The 18333-nt window shown below is 51.5% G+C and overlaps 1 protein-coding gene across 2 annotated transcripts; it reads left to right on the top strand.

The window, feature by feature from the left end:
- The first annotated feature begins 15 nt into the window (after window positions 1-15).
- LOC143806129 (FK506-binding protein-like) lies at window positions 16-15994 on the top strand. Of its 2 annotated transcripts, none has more exons than XM_077286104.1 (2): window positions 16-155; window positions 14917-15994. In XM_077286104.1, exon 2 carries the CDS (start codon window positions 14953-14955, stop codon window positions 15748-15750), a length of 798 nt encoding a protein of 265 aa, XP_077142219.1. In that variant the 5' UTR covers window positions 16-155; window positions 14917-14952; the 3' UTR covers window positions 15751-15994. The 2 variants fall into 2 exon arrangements, with proteins under 2 accessions (XP_077142219.1, XP_077142218.1); XM_077286103.1 differs by having other exon boundaries at window positions 98-251.
- The last annotated feature ends 2339 nt before the right edge of the window (window positions 15995-18333 follow it).

Here is an 18333-nt window from a genome sequence, read left to right as displayed (position 1 = left end):
GAGCGCAGCCTCCTCCCGATCCTCCTCCCGATCCTCCTCCCGATCCTCCTCCCGATCCTCCTCCCGATCCTCCTCCTCCGCACTTCCTGGTGATCGGAGCTCAGCCGCCAGTCACACACAGCATCAGGGCGGAGACCACCGGGCCACCTGTAGAGGTGAGGGGGCCACTGCTACCAACACAGCTGGTGGAAGTGTCCATGATGACAAGCTATTGTTCTTGTACTGGCGCCCTCTTCTGCATAGCTTGTGTGGTGAGTGCATGCTGGTTGTTGTAGTCCTGCAGGACCAGCTAAAGGTTATAACAGAGTTAAGCGATCACGAGCAATGCAGCTAGTGGAGGGCTATCTACAGACGAGGGAGAGAAAGTGGTGGAAGTGTGACCCTAAGTGTCTGCTGGGACCCCAACTAGGTGCTAGTACTCCACGTGACCCCCAGGTGTGTGCTGGGATGATGCCGGGTGTAGTATAGCTGTGATTCTCCTGCCAGGTCCCGGGATGATGCCGGGTGTAGAATAGCTGTGATTCTCCTGCCAGGTCCCGGGATGATTCCGGGTGTAGAATAGCTGTGATTCTCCTGCCAGGTCCTGGGATGGTGCCGGGTGTAGAATAGCTGTGATTCTCCTGACAGGTCCTGGGATGATGCTGGGTGTAGAATAGCTGTGATTCTCCTGCCAGGTCCTGGGATGGTGCCGGGTGTAGAATAGCTGTGATTCTCCTGCCAGGTCCTGGGATGGTGCCGGGTGTAGAATAGCTGTGATTCTCCTGACAGGTCCTGGGATGATGCTGGGTGTAGAATAGCTGTGATTCTCCTGTCAGGTCCTAGGATGATGCCGGGTGTAGAATAGCTGTGATTCTCCTGACAGGTCCCGGGATGGTGCCGGGTGTAGTATAGCTGTGATTCTCCTGACAGGTCCTGGGATGATGCCGGGTGTAGAATAGCTGTGATTCTCCTGCCAGGTCCTAGGATGATGCCGGGTGTAGAATAGCTGTGATTCTCCTGCCAGGTCCTGGGATGGTGCCGGGTGTAGAATAGCTGTGATTCTCCTGACAGGTCCTGGGATGATGCTGGGTGTAGAATAGCTGTGATTCTCCTGTCAGGTCCTAGGATGATGCCGGGTGTAGAATAGCTGTGATTCTCCTGACAGGTCCCGGGATGGTGCCGGGTGTAGTATAGCTGTGATTCTCCTGACAGGTCCTGGGACGATGCCGGGTGTAGTATAGCTGTGATTCTCCTGACAGGTCCCGGGATGATGCCGGGTGTAGAATAGCTGTGATTCTCCTGCCAGGTCCTGGGATGATGCCGGGTGTAGAATAGCTGTGATTCTCCTGACAGGTCCTGGGATGATGCCGGGTGTAGAATAGCTGTGATTCTCCTGACAGGTCCTGGGATGATGCTGGGTGTAGAATAGCTGTGATTCTCCTGTCAGGTCCTAGGATGATGCCGGGTGTAGAATAGCTGTGATTCTCCTGACAGGTCCCGGGATGGTGCCGGGTGTAGAATAGCTGTGATTCTCCTGCCAGGTCCTGGGATGATGCCGGGTGTAGAATAGCTGTGATTCTCCTGCCAGGTCCTGGGATGGTGCCGGGTGTAGAATAGCTGTGATTCTCCTGCCAGGTCCTGGGATGATGCCGGGTGTAGTATAGCTGTGATTCTCCTGCCAGGTCCTGGGATGATTCCGGGTGTAGAATAGCTGTGATTCTCCTGCCAGGTCCTGGGATGGTGCCGGGTGTAGAATAGCTGTGATTCTCCTGACAGGTCCTGGGATGATGCTGGGTGTAGAATAGCTGTGATTCTCCTGCCAGGTCCCGGGATGATGCCGGGTGTAGAATAGCTGTGATTCTCCTGCCAGGTCCTGGGATGATGCCGGGTGTAGAATAGCTGTGATTCTCCTGCCAGGTCCTGGGATGATGCCGGGTGTAGAATAGCTGTGATTCTCCTGCCAGGTCCTGGGATGATGCCGGGTGTAGAATAGCTGTGATTCTCCTGCCAGGTCCTGGGATGGTGCCGGGTGTAGAATAGCTGTGATTCTCCTGACAGGTCCTGGGATGATGCCGGGTGTAGAATAGCTGTGATTCTCCTGTCAGGTCCTGGGATGGTGCCGGGTGTAGTATAGCTGTGATTCTCCTGCCAGGTCCTGGGATGATGCCGGGTGTAGAATAGCTGTGATTCTCCTGTCAGGTCCTAGGATGATGCCGGGTGTAGAATAGCTGTGATTCTCCTGACAGGTCCCGGGATGATGCCGGGTGTAGAATAGCTGTGATTCTCCTGCCAGGTCCTGGGATGGTGCCGGGTGTAGAATAGCTGTGATTCTCCTGCCAGGTCCTGGGATGATGCCGGGTGTAGAATAGCTGTGATTCTCCTGCCAGGTCCTGGGATGATGCTGGGTGTAGAATAGCTGTGATTCTCCTGCCAGGTCCTGGGATGATGCCGGGTGTAGAATAGCTGTGATTCTCCTGCCAGGTCCTGGGATGATGCCGGGTGTAGAATAGCTGTGATTCTCCTGACAGGTCCCGGGATGATGCCGGGTGTAGTATAGCTGTGATTCTCCTGCCAGGTCCTGGGATGATGCCGGGTGTAGAATAGCTGTGATTCTCCTGCCAGGTCCCGGGATGATGCCGGGTGTAGAATAGCTGTGATTCTCCTGACAGGTCCTGGGATGATGCCGGGTGTAGAATAGCTGTGATTCTCCTGACAGGTCCTGGGATGATGCCGGGTGTAGAATAGCTGTGATTCTCCTGCCAGGTCCTGGGATGGTGCCGGGTGTAGAATAGCTGTGATTCTCCTGACAGGTCCTGGGATGATGCCGGGTGTAGAATAGCTGTGATTCTCCTGCCAGGTCCTGGGATGGTGCCGGGTGTAGAATAGCTGTGATTCTCCTGACAGGTCCTGGGATGATGCGGGGTGTAGAATAGCTGTGATTCTCCTGCCAGGTCCCGGGATGATGCAGGGTGTAGAATAGCTGTGATTCTCCTGCCAGGTCCCGGGATGATGCCGGGTGTAGAATAGCTGTGATTCTCCTGCCAGGTCCTGGGATGATGCCGGGTGTAGAATAGCTGTGATTCTCCTGCCAGGTCCTGGGATGATGCCGGGTGTAGAATAGCTGTGATTCTCCTGCCAGGTCCTGGGATGATGCCGGGTATAGAATAGCTGTGATTCTCCTGCCAGGTCCTGGGATGATGCCGGGTGTAGAATAGCTGTGATTCTCCTGTCAGGTCCTGGGATGGTGCCGGGTGTAGTATAGCTGTGATTCTCCTGACAGGTCCTGGGATGATTCCGGGTGTAGAATAGCTGTGATTCTCCTGCCAGGTCCTGGGATGGTGCCGGGTGTAGAATAGCTGTGATTCTCCTGACAGGTCCTGGGATGATGCCGGGTGTAGAATAGCTGTGATTCTCCTGCCAGGTCCTGGGATGATGCCGGGTGTAGAATAGCTGTGATTCTCCTGCCAGGTCCTGGGATGATGCCGGGTGTAGTATAGCTGTGATTCTCCTGCCAGGTCCTGGGATGATTCCGGGTGTAGAATAGCTGTGATTCTCCTGCCAGGTCCTGGGATGGTGCCGGGTGTAGAATAGCTGTGATTCTCCTGACAGGTCCTGGGATGATGCTGGGTGTAGAATAGCTGTGATTCTCCTGACAGGTCCTGAGATGATTCCGGGTGTAGAATAGCTGTGATTCTCCTGACAGGTCCTGGGATGATGCCGGGTGTAGAATAGCTGTGATTCTCCTGACAGGTCCTGGGATGATGCCGGGTGTAGAATAGCTGTGATTCTCCTGCCAGGTCCTGGGATGGTGCCGGGTGTAGAATAGCTGTGATTCTCCTGCCAGGTCCTGGGATGATGCCGGGTGTAGTATAGCTGTGATTCTCCTGCCAGGTCCTGGGATGATTCCGGGTGTAGAATAGCTGTGATTCTCCTGCCAGGTCCTGGGATGGTGCCGGGTGTAGAATAGCTGTGATTCTCCTGACAGGTCCTGGGATGATGCTGGGTGTAGAATAGCTGTGATTCTCCTGCCAGGTCCCGGGATGATGCCGGGTGTAGAATAGCTGTGATTCTCCTGCCAGGTCCTGGGATGATGCCGGGTGTAGAATAGCTGTGATTCTCCTGCCAGGTCCTGGGATGATGCCGGGTGTAGAATAGCTGTGATTCTCCTGCCAGGTCCTGGGATGATGCCGGGTGTAGAATAGCTGTGATTCTCCTGCCAGGTCCTGGGATGATGCCGGGTGTAGAATAGCTGTGATTCTCCTGTCAGGTCCTGGGATGGTGCCGGGTGTAGTATAGCTGTGATTCTCCTGCCAGGTCCTGGGATGATGCCGGGTGTAGAATAGCTGTGATTCTCCTGTCAGGTCCTAGGATGATGCCGGGTGTAGAATAGCTGTGATTCTCCTGACAGGTCCCGGGATGAAGCCGGGTGTAGAATAGCTGTGATTCTCCTGCCAGGTCCTGGGATGGTGCCGGGTGTAGAATAGCTGTGATTCTCCTGCCAGGTCCTGGGATGATGCCGGGTGTAGAATAGCTGTGATTCTCCTGCCAGGTCCTGGGATGATGCTGGGTGTAGAATAGCTGTGATTCTCCTGCCAGGTCCTGGGATGATGCCGGGTGTAGAATAGCTGTGATTCTCCTGCCAGGTCCTGGGATGATGCCGGGTGTAGAATAGCTGTGATTCTCCTGACAGGTCCCGGGATGATGCCGGGTGTAGTATAGCTGTGATTCTCCTGCCAGGTCCTGGGATGATGCCGGGTGTAGAATAGCTGTGATTCTCCTGCCAGGTCCCGGGATGATGCCGGGTGTAGAATAGCTGTGATTCTCCTGCCAGGTCCCGGGATGATGCCGGGTGTAGTATAGCTGTGATTCTCCTGTCAGGTCCTGGGATGATGCCGGGTGTAGAATAGCTGTGATTCTCCTGACAGGTCCCGGGATGATGCCGGGTGTAGAATAGCTGTGATTCTCCTGACAGGTCCCGGGATGATGCCGGGTGTAGTATAGCTGTGATTCTCCTGTCAGGTCCTGGGATGGTGCCGGGTGTAGTATAGCTGTGATTCTCCTGCCAGGTCCTGGGATGATGCCGGGTGTAGAATAGCTGTGATTCTCCTGTCAGGTCCTAGGATGATGCCGGGTGTAGAATAGCTGTGATTCTCCTGACAGGTCCCGGGATGATGCCGGGTGTAGAATAGCTGTGATTCTCCTGCCAGGTCCCGGGATGATGCCGGGTGTAGAATAGCTGTGATTCTCCTGACAGGTCCTGGGACGATGCCGGGTGTAGTATAGCTGTGATTCTCCTGCCAGGTCCTGGGATGATTCCGGGTGTAGAATAGCTGTGATTCTCCTGCCAGGTCCTGGGATGGTGCCGGGTGTAGAATAGCTGTGATTCTCCTGACAGGTCCTGGGATGATGCTGGGTGTAGAATAGCTGTGATTCTCCTGACAGGTCCTGGGATGATGCCGGGTGTAGAATAGCTGTGATTCTCCTGTCAGGTCCTAGGATGATGCCGGGTGTAGAATAGCTGTGATTCTCCTGTCAGGTCCTAGGATGATGCCGGGTGTAGAATAGCTGTGATTCTCCTGACAGGTCCCGGGATGGTGCCGGGTGTAGAATAGCTGTGATTCTCCTGCCAGGTCCTGGGATGATGCCGGGTGTAGAATAGCTGTGATTCCCCTGCCAGGTCCTGGGATGGTGCCGGGTGTAGAATAGCTGTGATTCTCCTGCCAGGTCCTGGGATGATGCCGGGTGTAGTATAGCTGTGATTCTCCTGCCAGGTCCTGGGATGATTCCGGGTGTAGAATAGCTGTGATTCTCCTGCCAGGTCCTGGGATGGTGCCGGGTGTAGAATAGCTGTGATTCTCCTGACAGGTCCTGGGATGATGCTGGGTGTAGAATAGCTGTGATTCTCCTGCCAGGTCCCGGGATGATGCCGGGTGTAGAATAGCTGTGATTCTCCTGCCAGGTCCTGGGATGATGCCGGGTGTAGAATAGCTGTGATTCTCCTGCCAGGTCCTGGGATGATGCCGGGTGTAGAATAGCTGTGATTCTCCTGCCAGGTCCTGGGATGATGCCGGGTGTAGAATAGCTGTGATTCTCCTGCCAGGTCCTGGGATGGTGCCGGGTGTAGAATAGCTGTGATTCTCCTGACAGGTCCTGGGATGATGCCGGGTGTAGAATAGCTGTGATTCTCCTGTCAGGTCCTGGGATGGTGCCGGGTGTAGTATAGCTGTGATTCTCCTGCCAGGTCCTGGGATGATGCCGGGTGTAGAATAGCTGTGATTCTCCTGTCAGGTCCTAGGATGATGCCGGGTGTAGAATAGCTGTGATTCTCCTGACAGGTCCCGGGATGATGCCGGGTGTAGAATAGCTGTGATTCTCCTGCCAGGTCCTGGGATGGTGCCGGGTGTAGAATAGCTGTGATTCTCCTGCCAGGTCCTGGGATGATGCCGGGTGTAGAATAGCTGTGATTCTCCTGCCAGGTCCTGGGATGATGCTGGGTGTAGAATAGCTGTGATTCTCCTGCCAGGTCCTGGGATGATGCCGGGTGTAGAATAGCTGTGATTCTCCTGCCAGGTCCTGGGATGATGCCGGGTGTAGAATAGCTGTGATTCTCCTGACAGGTCCCGGGATGATGCCGGGTGTAGTATAGCTGTGATTCTCCTGCCAGGTCCTGGGATGATGCCGGGTGTAGAATAGCTGTGATTCTCCTGCCAGGTCCCGGGATGATGCCGGGTGTAGAATAGCTGTGATTCTCCTGACAGGTCCTGGGATGATGCCGGGTGTAGAATAGCTGTGATTCTCCTGACAGGTCCTGGGATGATGCCGGGTGTAGAATAGCTGTGATTCTCCTGCCAGGTCCTGGGATGGTGCCGGGTGTAGAATAGCTGTGATTCTCCTGACAGGTCCTGGGATGATGCCGGGTGTAGAATAGCTGTGATTCTCCTGCCAGGTCCTGGGATGGTGCCGGGTGTAGAATAGCTGTGATTCTCCTGACAGGTCCTGGGATGATGCGGGGTGTAGAATAGCTGTGATTCTCCTGCCAGGTCCCGGGATGATGCAGGGTGTAGAATAGCTGTGATTCTCCTGCCAGGTCCCGGGATGATGCCGGGTGTAGAATAGCTGTGATTCTCCTGCCAGGTCCTGGGATGATGCCGGGTGTAGAATAGCTGTGATTCTCCTGCCAGGTCCTGGGATGATGCCGGGTGTAGAATAGCTGTGATTCTCCTGCCAGGTCCTGGGATGATGCCGGGTATAGAATAGCTGTGATTCTCCTGCCAGGTCCTGGGATGATGCCGGGTGTAGAATAGCTGTGATTCTCCTGTCAGGTCCTGGGATGGTGCCGGGTGTAGTATAGCTGTGATTCTCCTGACAGGTCCTGGGATGATTCCGGGTGTAGAATAGCTGTGATTCTCCTGCCAGGTCCTGGGATGGTGCCGGGTGTAGAATAGCTGTGATTCTCCTGACAGGTCCTGGGATGATGCCGGGTGTAGAATAGCTGTGATTCTCCTGCCAGGTCCTGGGATGATGCCGGGTGTAGAATAGCTGTGATTCTCCTGCCAGGTCCTGGGATGATGCCGGGTGTAGTATAGCTGTGATTCTCCTGCCAGGTCCTGGGATGATTCCGGGTGTAGAATAGCTGTGATTCTCCTGCCAGGTCCTGGGATGGTGCCGGGTGTAGAATAGCTGTGATTCTCCTGACAGGTCCTGGGATGATGCTGGGTGTAGAATAGCTGTGATTCTCCTGACAGGTCCTGAGATGATTCCGGGTGTAGAATAGCTGTGATTCTCCTGACAGGTCCTGGGATGATGCCGGGTGTAGAATAGCTGTGATTCTCCTGACAGGTCCTGGGATGATGCCGGGTGTAGAATAGCTGTGATTCTCCTGCCAGGTCCTGGGATGGTGCCGGGTGTAGAATAGCTGTGATTCTCCTGCCAGGTCCTGGGATGATGCCGGGTGTAGTATAGCTGTGATTCTCCTGCCAGGTCCTGGGATGATTCCGGGTGTAGAATAGCTGTGATTCTCCTGCCAGGTCCTGGGATGGTGCCGGGTGTAGAATAGCTGTGATTCTCCTGACAGGTCCTGGGATGATGCTGGGTGTAGAATAGCTGTGATTCTCCTGCCAGGTCCCGGGATGATGCCGGGTGTAGAATAGCTGTGATTCTCCTGCCAGGTCCTGGGATGATGCCGGGTGTAGAATAGCTGTGATTCTCCTGCCAGGTCCTGGGATGATGCCGGGTGTAGAATAGCTGTGATTCTCCTGCCAGGTCCTGGGATGATGCCGGGTGTAGAATAGCTGTGATTCTCCTGCCAGGTCCTGGGATGATGCCGGGTGTAGAATAGCTGTGATTCTCCTGTCAGGTCCTGGGATGGTGCCGGGTGTAGTATAGCTGTGATTCTCCTGCCAGGTCCTGGGATGATGCCGGGTGTAGAATAGCTGTGATTCTCCTGTCAGGTCCTAGGATGATGCCGGGTGTAGAATAGCTGTGATTCTCCTGACAGGTCCCGGGATGAAGCCGGGTGTAGAATAGCTGTGATTCTCCTGCCAGGTCCTGGGATGGTGCCGGGTGTAGAATAGCTGTGATTCTCCTGCCAGGTCCTGGGATGATGCCGGGTGTAGAATAGCTGTGATTCTCCTGCCAGGTCCTGGGATGATGCTGGGTGTAGAATAGCTGTGATTCTCCTGCCAGGTCCTGGGATGATGCCGGGTGTAGAATAGCTGTGATTCTCCTGCCAGGTCCTGGGATGATGCCGGGTGTAGAATAGCTGTGATTCTCCTGACAGGTCCCGGGATGATGCCGGGTGTAGTATAGCTGTGATTCTCCTGCCAGGTCCTGGGATGATGCCGGGTGTAGAATAGCTGTGATTCTCCTGCCAGGTCCCGGGATGATGCCGGGTGTAGAATAGCTGTGATTCTCCTGCCAGGTCCCGGGATGATGCCGGGTGTAGTATAGCTGTGATTCTCCTGTCAGGTCCTGGGATGATGCCGGGTGTAGAATAGCTGTGATTCTCCTGACAGGTCCCGGGATGATGCCGGGTGTAGAATAGCTGTGATTCTCCTGACAGGTCCCGGGATGATGCCGGGTGTAGAATAGCTGTGATTCTCCTGCCAGGTCCTGGGATGATGCCGGGTGTAGAATAGCTGTGATTCTCCTGACAGGTCCCGGGATGATGCCGGGTGTAGTATAGCTGTGATTCTCCTGCCAGGTCCTGGGATGATGCCGGGTGTAGAATAGCTGTGATTCTCCTGACAGGTCCCGGGATGATGCCGGGTGTAGAATAGCTGTGATTCTCCTGACAGGTCCCGGGATGATGCCGGGTGTAGAATAGCTGTGATTCTCCTGCCAGGTCCTGGGATGATGCCGGGTGTAGAATAGCTGTGATTCTCCTGACAGGTCCCGGGATGATGCCGGGTGTAGAATAGCTGTGATTCTCCTGCCAGGTCCTGGGATGGTGCCGGGTGTAGAATAGCTGTGATTCTCCTGACAGGTCCCGGGATGATGCCGGGTGTAGAATAGCTGTGATTCTCCTGTCAGGTCCTGGGATGATGCCGGGTGTAGAATAGCTGTGATTCTCCTGACAGGTGCTGGGATGATGCCGGGTGTAGTATAGCTGTGATTCTCCTGACAGGTCCTGGGATGATGCCGGGTGTAGTATAGCTGTGATTCTCCTGCCAGGTCCCGGGATGATGCCGGGTGTAGAATAGCTGTGATTCTCCTGTCAGGTCCTGGGATGATGCCGGGTGTAGTATAGCTGTGATTCTCCTGACAGGTCCTGGGATGATGCCGGGTGTAGTATAGCTGTGATTCTCCTGTCAGGTCCTGGGATGGTGCCGGGTGTAGTATAGCTGTGATTCTCCTGACAGCTCCCGGGATGATGCCGGGTGTAGAATAGCTGTGATTCTCCTGCCAGGTCCTGGGATGGTGCCGGGTGTAGTATAGCTGTGATTCTCCTGACAGGTCCTGGGACGATGCGGGGTGTAGAATAGCTGTGATTCTCCTGCCAGGTCCTGGGACGATGCGGGGTGTAGAATAGCTGTGATTCTCCTGCCAGGTCCTGGGATGGTGCCGGGTGTAGTATAGCTGTGATTCTCCTGACAGGTCCTGGGATGATGCCGGGTGTAGTATAGCTGTGATTCTTCTGACAGGTCCTGGGACGATGCCGGGTGTAGAATAGCTGTGATTCTCCTGCCAGGTCCTGGGATGGTGCCGGGTGTAGTATAGCTGTGATTCTCCTGACAGGTCCTGGGATGATGCCGGGTGTAGAATAGCTGTGATTCTCCTGACAGGTCCTGGGATGATGCCGGGTGTAGAAAAGCTGTGATTCTCCTGACAGGTCCCGGGATGATGCCGGGTGTAGAATAGCTGTGATTCTCCTGCCAGGTCCTGGGATGATGCCGGGTGTAGAATAGCTGTGATTCTCCTGACAGGTCCCGGGATGATGCCGGGTGTAGTATAGCTGTGATTCTCCTGCCAGGTCCTGGGATGATGCCGGGTGTAGAATAGCTGTGATTCTCCTGACAGGTCCCGGGATGATGCCGGGTGTAGAATAGCTGTGATTCTCCTGCCAGGTCCTGGGATGATGCCGGGTGTAGAATAGCTGTGATTCTCCTGCCAGGTCCTGGGATGATGCCGGGTGTAGAATAGCTGTGATTCTCCTGACAGGTCCCGGGATGATGCCGGGTGTAGAATAGCTGTGATTCTCCTGCCAGGTCCTGGGATGATGCCGGGTGTAGAATAGCTGTGATTCTCCTGACAGGTCCCGGGATGATGCCGGGTGTAGAATAGCTGTGATTCTCCTGCCAGGTCCTGGGATGATGCCGGGTGTAGAATAGCTGTGATTCTCCTGTCAGGTCCTGGGATGATGCCGGGTGTAGAATAGCTGTGATTCTCCTGACAGGTCCTGGGATGATGCCGGGTGTAGTATAGCTGTGATTCTCCTGACAGGTCCTGGGATGATGCCGGGTGTAGTATAGCTGTGATTCTCCTGACAGGTCCTGGGATGATGCTGGGTGTAGTATAGCTGTGATTCTCCTGTCAGGTCCTGGGATGATGCCGGGTGTAGAATAGCTGTGATTCTCCTGACAGGTCCTGGGATGATGCCGGGTGTAGAATAGCTGTGATTCTCCTGACAGGTCCTGGGATGATGCCGGGTGTAGAATAGCTGTGATTCTCCTGACAGGTCCTGGGATGATGCCGGGTGTAGAATAGCTGTGATTCTCCTGACAGGTCCTGTTATGATGCCGGGTGTAGAATAGCTGTGATTCTCCTGTCAGGTCCTGGGATATTGACGGGTGTAGAATAGCTGTGATTCTCCTGACAGGTCCTGAGATGATTCCGGGTGTAGAATAGCTGTGATTCTCCTGACAGGTCCTGGGATGATGACTGGTGTAGAATAGCTGTGATTCTCCTGACAGGTCAAGAGATGATTCCGGGTGTAGAATAGCTGTGATTCTCCTGACAGGTCCTGGGATGATCAAGTAAAAAAGGCAGCACACTGCAGCGCTAAGACATGCAAACATGAAACATGAAAACTGAACTGCATTGCTGCACTAGAAATATGAAAAATGAGAGCATTTAGCACATAAAAATGGCCAATTTTATATGTACCTGATAGACACTTTATGGCATCTCTCTTATATCAGGTCCTACGCTTGCCTTCCTCGCTGAGAATAAACGTCTCCATGTGAATGGGTACCTATGACCACCTTATTATAAGTGCTGCCTTATTTACTTGACTGTATATGAGTTGGTTACTCTAGGTTCAGCACCTGTTCACACTTAGTCTATGTATGGATGTGACGGTCAGTTTTTTCAAATGTATTATTTAGCCTTCTGACCGAGCACTCCGCCTCCTAGCCACAGGTGTTTTAATTGCATCAGGTCCAGTACCCCTCCACAGAGATAGAGAATATGAGTCTAGGAAGAGGTTTTCACAGGTATCCATTCACATTGAGACGTTTATTCTCAGCGAGGAAGGCAAGCGTAGGACCTGATATAAGAGAGATGCCGTAAAGTGGCTATCAGTTGTACAAATAGTCCCCAAAACATAATTAGAATACACTTGTTACCATGCATGTAGTTGCATCTCAATGCTGAATTGCATTTAGAGTATAGGGCAAAGAACGACTCAAACTAATAGATTACAGACAGGAGAAAAATAGAGTCTGAATGCCAGTATTTATAAAGATGAATTGAAACTTTATTAAATAATCTATACAAACATAAAATCAATATTGTGCACCAATATGTGCACAGCCGTGAGCAATACAGTAATATTGTAACACTATAGAATAGTTAATGTGACATTCCAAGAAAAAAGAGAGAAGCAGTGCACCTCATCAGTATATATGGGTCATAGTAAAATTCTGGCCACTAAGCGTATGGATAAGCCCACATAAAGGCATAAAATGTATACTAAACACCACAGACGGGATGATGAATAGTATCCTATTGGACATGCTATAGTAGAAAGAGGAAATAGGAAATATAGCCGTCAGCAGCAAGTTGTAGCCGCCTAACACATACAATAGCCGTCCAGATACTATAAGTCAAAAGGCTCCAGCCTACCCATAGTAGCGAAGGGATATAAAATCCCCCAAATGCCCAAGTGAAGATATCATGCAAAATAAACGCTGCCTGAACAAAAATAGTAATAATTACCCATTGAGTGATAGAGACAGGTGCAACCGCGCTCTCACCCCAACGCACGTTTCGGTGCGAGGTCACCTTCTTCAGGGGGCGCCCCCTGAAGAAGGTGACCTCGCACCGAAACGTGCGTTGGGGTGAGAGCACGGTTGCACCTGTCTCTATCACTCAATGGGTAATTATTACTATTTTTGTTCAGGCAGCGTTTATTTTGCATGATATCTTCACTTGGGCATTTGGGGGATTTTATATCCCTTCGCTACTATGGGTAGGCTGGAGCCTTTTGACTTATAGTATCTGGACGGCTATTGTATGTGTTAGGCGGCTACAACTTGCTGCTGACGGCTATATTTCCTATTTCCTCTTTCTACTATAGCATGTCCAATAGGATACTATTCATCATCCCGTCTGTGGTGTTTAGTATACATTTTATGCCTTTATGTGGGCTTATCCATACGCTTAGTGGCCAGAATTTTACTATGACCCATATATACTGATGAGGTGCACTGCTTCTCTCTTTTTTCTTGGAATGTCACATTAACTATTCTATAGTGTTACAATATTACTGTATTGCTCACGGCTGTGCACATATTGGTGCACAATATTGATTTTATGTTTGTATAGATTATTTAATAAAGTTTCAATTCATCTTTATAAATACTGGCATTCAGACTCTATTTTTCTCCTGTCTGTAATCTAAAAGTGGCTATCAGGTACACATAAAATTGGCCATTTTTATGCGCTAAACACTCTCATTTTTCATATTTCTAGTGCAGCAATGCAGTTCAGTTTTCATGTTTCATGTTTGCATGTCTTAGCGCTGCAGTGTGCTGCCTTTTTTACTTGACTATATATGAGTTGGTTACTCTAGGTTCAGCACCTGTTCACACTTAGTCTATGTATGGATGTGACGGTCAGTTTTTTCAAATGTATTATTGAGCCTTCTGACCGGGTGTAGAATAGCTGTGATTCTCCTGCCAGGTCCTGGGATGATGCCGGGTGTAGAATAGCTGTGATTCTCCTGACAGGTCCTGGGATGATGCCGGGTGTAGAATAGCTGTGATTCTCCTGCCAGGTCCCGGGATGATGCCGGGTGTAGTATAGCTGTGATTCTCCTGCCAGGTCCTGGGATGATGCCGGGTGTAGAATAGCTGTGATTCTCCTGACAGGTCCTGGGATGATGCCGGGTGTAGTATAGCTGTGATTCTCCTGTCAGGTCCTGGGATGATGCCGGGTGTAGAATAGCTGTGATTCTCCTTCCAGGTCCTGGGATGATGCCGGGTGTAGAATAGCTGTGATTCTCCTTCCTGGTCCCGGGATGATGCAGGGTGTAGAATAGCTGTGCTTCTCCTTCCAGGTTCTGGGATGATGCAGGGTGTAGAATAGCTGTGATTCTCCTGACCGGTCCTGAGATGATCCCAGGTGTAGAATAGCTGTGATTCTCCTGACAGGCCCTGGGATGATGCCGGGTGTAGAATAGCTGTACGTCTCCTTCCAGGTTCTGGGATGATGCCAGGTGTAGAATAGCTGTGCTTCTCCTTCCAGGTTCTGGGATGATGCAGGGTGTAGAATAGCTGTGATTCTCCTGACCGGTCCTGAGATGATGCCGGGTGTAGAATAGCTGTGATTCTCCTGCCAGGTCCTGGGATGATGCCGGGTGTAGAATAGCTGTGATTCTCCTGACAGGTCCTGGGATGATGCCGGGTGTAAAATAGCTGTGATTCTCCTGTCAGGTCCTGGGATGATGCCGGGTGTAAAATAGCTGTGATTCTCCTTCCAGGTCCCGGGATGATGCCGGGTGTAGAATAGCTGTGATTCTCCTTCCTGGTCCCGGGATGATGCAGGGTGTAGAATAGCTGTGCTTCTCCTTCCAGGTTCTGGGATGATGCAGGGTGTAGAATAGCTGTGATTCTCCTGACCGGTCCTGAGATGATGCCGGGTGTAGAATAGCTGTGATTCTTCTGCCAGGTCCTGGGATGATGCCGGGTGTAGAATAGCTGTGATTCTTCTGCCAGGTCCTGGGATGATGCCCGATGTAGAATAGCTGTGATTCTCCTGCCAGGTCCTGGGATGATGCCGGGTGTAGAATAGCTGTGATTCTTCTGCCAGGTACCGGGATGATGCTGGGAGTAGTATAGCTGTGATTCTCCTGACAGGTCCTGAGATGATTCCGGGTGTAGAATAGCTGTGATTCTCCTGCCAGGTCCTGGGTGATTCCTTGTATTAATATTCATTGTCTTTACAATCTGTATCCTGTCGATAATATTGATTTATGTTTTTTTTCATTCCTGACAGATTAGTAAGGCCTTGACCAAGGAATCGTGAGAGGCTATGGAGAGTCCTCCAACTTCACCAATCTGCAGGTCTTGGCAGTGCCCAGACGGGACCTTCATCAAGACCACCCTACAGCTGGGATCAGGCGTGGACAAACCCAAAGAAGGTGCCAGGTGCACCATATTTCTAGAAGCTCCGGGTGACCCTACTACCATAGACGCTGGGTATCCTGCTGGCTGCTGGGTACAGATAGAATTGGGGGAAGGTGATTCCATTCGGGACCGTCTCATTGACCAATGTCTTGAGACCATGGTCCCTGGAGAAGTCTGCAGAGTAGACCATGTACAGGGCTTTCATTTTGTCTTGCGATTAGAGAGTTTTGAAAATGGAAAGGAGGCATGGGAATTAGATGTCAGTGAGAAGATTAAGAGGGCAGTCAGAGATCGGGAGGCGGGTGGGAAAGCGTACAGAGACGGGAACCTCGAAGGGGCAGAAAGACGATATACCCGAGCGCTCAGACTTCTGGTCTGTACGCCTGGAGATGCAGAAGATGAGAAGGTTGCCCTGCTTTCTAATTTGGCGGCTTGTGACCTCAAGAAGGGAAGATTACGTGAGGCTGAGGTGAGATGCACCCGAGTTATTGACAAGGACCCTGACCACCTGAAAGCTTTGTACAGGAGGGGCATGGCCAGAGCGGGCATGTCAGACTGGATAGGTGCAAGGGCAGATTTAGAAAAAGTGATGAAACTGGATCCAGAAAACAAAGAAGCAAGAAGAGAAATCATCAAAGTCAGGGAAAAGCAGAAGAGTGAGCAGGCGCAGATCAGTAAAGCTTTAGGGAAAATGTTCCTTTAATTCGTAGCCATTAATTCTCAGAGAAGGTGACAGGATCCTCGGTAACCCCACTAGTCCCACATCACCTGAAGGGCTGCGATCTAATGACTATGGGGGCCTGCACTGCAACTCTGTGTCTGGAGAGAGGACTGACTCCTGCTTTGGTTGCCTCGGGGAGATTGTCCATTAATGCACCGATGTATGGAGTGACGCACTGAACACTTGGCTGATATCTGTGTACAAATAAATTATATTATTTATTCCATTTATTTCTTAATTCTGCTTCTTTGTATACTTTTTACATGACCCAGTAGGAGGAGGTAGGGCAGGATGAACTCAGGCCACTGGAGGAGGCAAAAGAACAATTTCAGGTCTCCGTGCACATTGGATGAGAGTTGGCCTTACGGGTTTTGATGGGTCCATTTGTCCATCTGATGTGGATGATGGTCTTACTCAAAACATGATGTCAGGGGAGAAAAGGATCCGGTAGTTGGAATTCAATGTGCCGCGCTCTCTGTAGAAAACACCGACCAAGCGCCTGAGTTTATGGGGGATTCGGGAGAGATGGCCGCCTGTTCTTCTGACAGTTATCTCATTGGGCCAGATGTTGGCTAGGTTTACTTCTCGAGTCCGGGTCTCAGTGCTTTTTGCACATTCCGGTATTTTTTCCTGTTACAATATAAAAACCTAAAGGCACCAATCCTGATAACAGCAGCTCACATGTCACCGTCAGAGTCGCCGTGTAGCTCCAGCCTTAACTGTTACAAACAAAGTAAGTGTAGCCGAAGCTATAAATTACTGTGCTCAGCTCAAGATCCTGCTGTTTCCCCTCCCACCTCGGGGTTCCTCAGGGGTCATCGTCAGCAGGTCACAGGACTGTGCCGGTGATGGGTGCAGATCGCCCTTCATTATAGCGTGCAGGTCTCGGCGTGATATGAGCCCTGCACAGGTAAATCCAGTGACTTACAGGTGGCTTCTCCTCCGATTGTCGTTATTATGTTCCCTTCTTCATCCGGTGCAGACCACCATGAGACGACCATGTGTCATCTCTGCAGAACATAGGTTTGTCTGATTGCTTTTCTTGTACTTTACAGTTTCTCTCTGGCTAAGGCTTCTTTTACACTATGGCCGGGATCACACATGTGAGAAACATGGCAGAGTCTCGCATGTTAATACCTGGTCCTGCCGCCTGCACTCCAGAGCGGAGCGTGCAGCTCCATGTATTGCTATGCGGCCGCACGTTCCGCTCCGGCATGCCGGCGGCAATGCCGCGTATTAACATGTGAGACTCGGCCGTGTTTCTCGCATGTGTGATCCCGGCCTTACTGTGATTTTAGTGGCCCGTTTTTGTGGGCTGTATCGCTGTAATTTTCCTGGTCTGCCTCAAAAATCTTGCGGATCACCGTTTTTCTGGATTAGAATAGCAGGGACCAAAGAAAAGGCGGTCCGCAAAACCCGGAATTCACGGTGCCCATTGATTTTCAATGGGGGCCGTGTCCGTAAACCGTGAAATATATCAAGCAAGCTCGATATTTTTTCACTACCGTAAATACGGCCCTCACGGGCGTATGGAGCTCCTACAAATTTTTGCGGCCCTATAGAAATGCATTGGGGCCTAAAAAACACGGCAACTGTAAAACCAGCCTAAACCCAACCCTAGTCCTAATCTTGACAGTAGTCCTACCTGTAATTCTAGTCCTAATCCTAACCGCAGTCCCTACAGGAACCCTAGTCATAATCCTAAACGCAGTCCCTACAGGAACCCTAGTCCTAATCCTAACCGCAGTACCTACAGGAACCCTAATTCTAATTGTAGTCCCAACAGTAACCCTTGTCCAAATCCTAACCGTAGTCCTAACTGTAACCTTAGTCCTAATCCTAACCGTCGTCCTAACTGTAACCCTAGTCCTAATCCTAACTGTAGTCCCAACAGTAACCCTAGTCCTAATCCTAACCATAGTCCTAACTGTAACCCTAGTCCTAATCCTAACTGTAGTCCCAACAGTAACCCTAGTCCTAATCCTAACTGTAGTCCCAACAGTAACCCTAGTCCTAATCCTAACCGTAGTCCCAACAGTAACCCTAGTCCTAATCCTAACCGTAGTCCCAACAGTAACCCTATTCCTAATCCTAACCGTAGTCCTAACTGTAACCCTAGTCCTAATCCTAACTGTAGTCCTAACTGTAACCCTAGTCCTAATCCTAACCGTAGTCCTAACTGTAACCCTAGTCCTAATCCTAACTGTGGTCCCAACAGTAACCCTAGTCCTAATCCAAACCGTAGTCCTAATCCTAACTGTAGTGCCAACAGTAACCCTAGTCCTAATCCTAACCGTAGTCCTAACTGTAACCCTAGTCCTAATCCTAACTGTAGTCCCAACAGTAACCCTAGTCCTAATCCTAACCTTAGTCCTAACTGTAATCCTAGTCCTAATCCTAACCGTAGTCCTAACTGTAACCCTAGTCCTAATCCTAACCGTAGTCCCAACAGTAACCCTAGTCCTAATCCTAACCGTAGTCCCAACAGTAACCCTAGTCCTAATCCTAACCGTAGTCCCAACAGTAACCCTAGTCCTAATCCTAACTGTAGTCCCAACAGTAACT

This window comes from Ranitomeya variabilis, chromosome 2, assembly GCF_051348905.1.
Source record: "Ranitomeya variabilis isolate aRanVar5 chromosome 2, aRanVar5.hap1, whole genome shotgun sequence".
In the NCBI taxonomy this organism is placed as follows: domain Eukaryota; kingdom Metazoa; phylum Chordata; class Amphibia; order Anura; family Dendrobatidae; genus Ranitomeya; species Ranitomeya variabilis.
This window is presented reverse-complemented; position numbering and strand designations above follow the sequence as displayed.

Coding starts and splice junctions, on each gene's coding strand:
- LOC143806129 (XM_077286104.1), top strand. CDS start 14,953: ATGGAGAGTCCTCCAACTTCACCAATCTGCAGGTCTTGGCAGTGCCCA.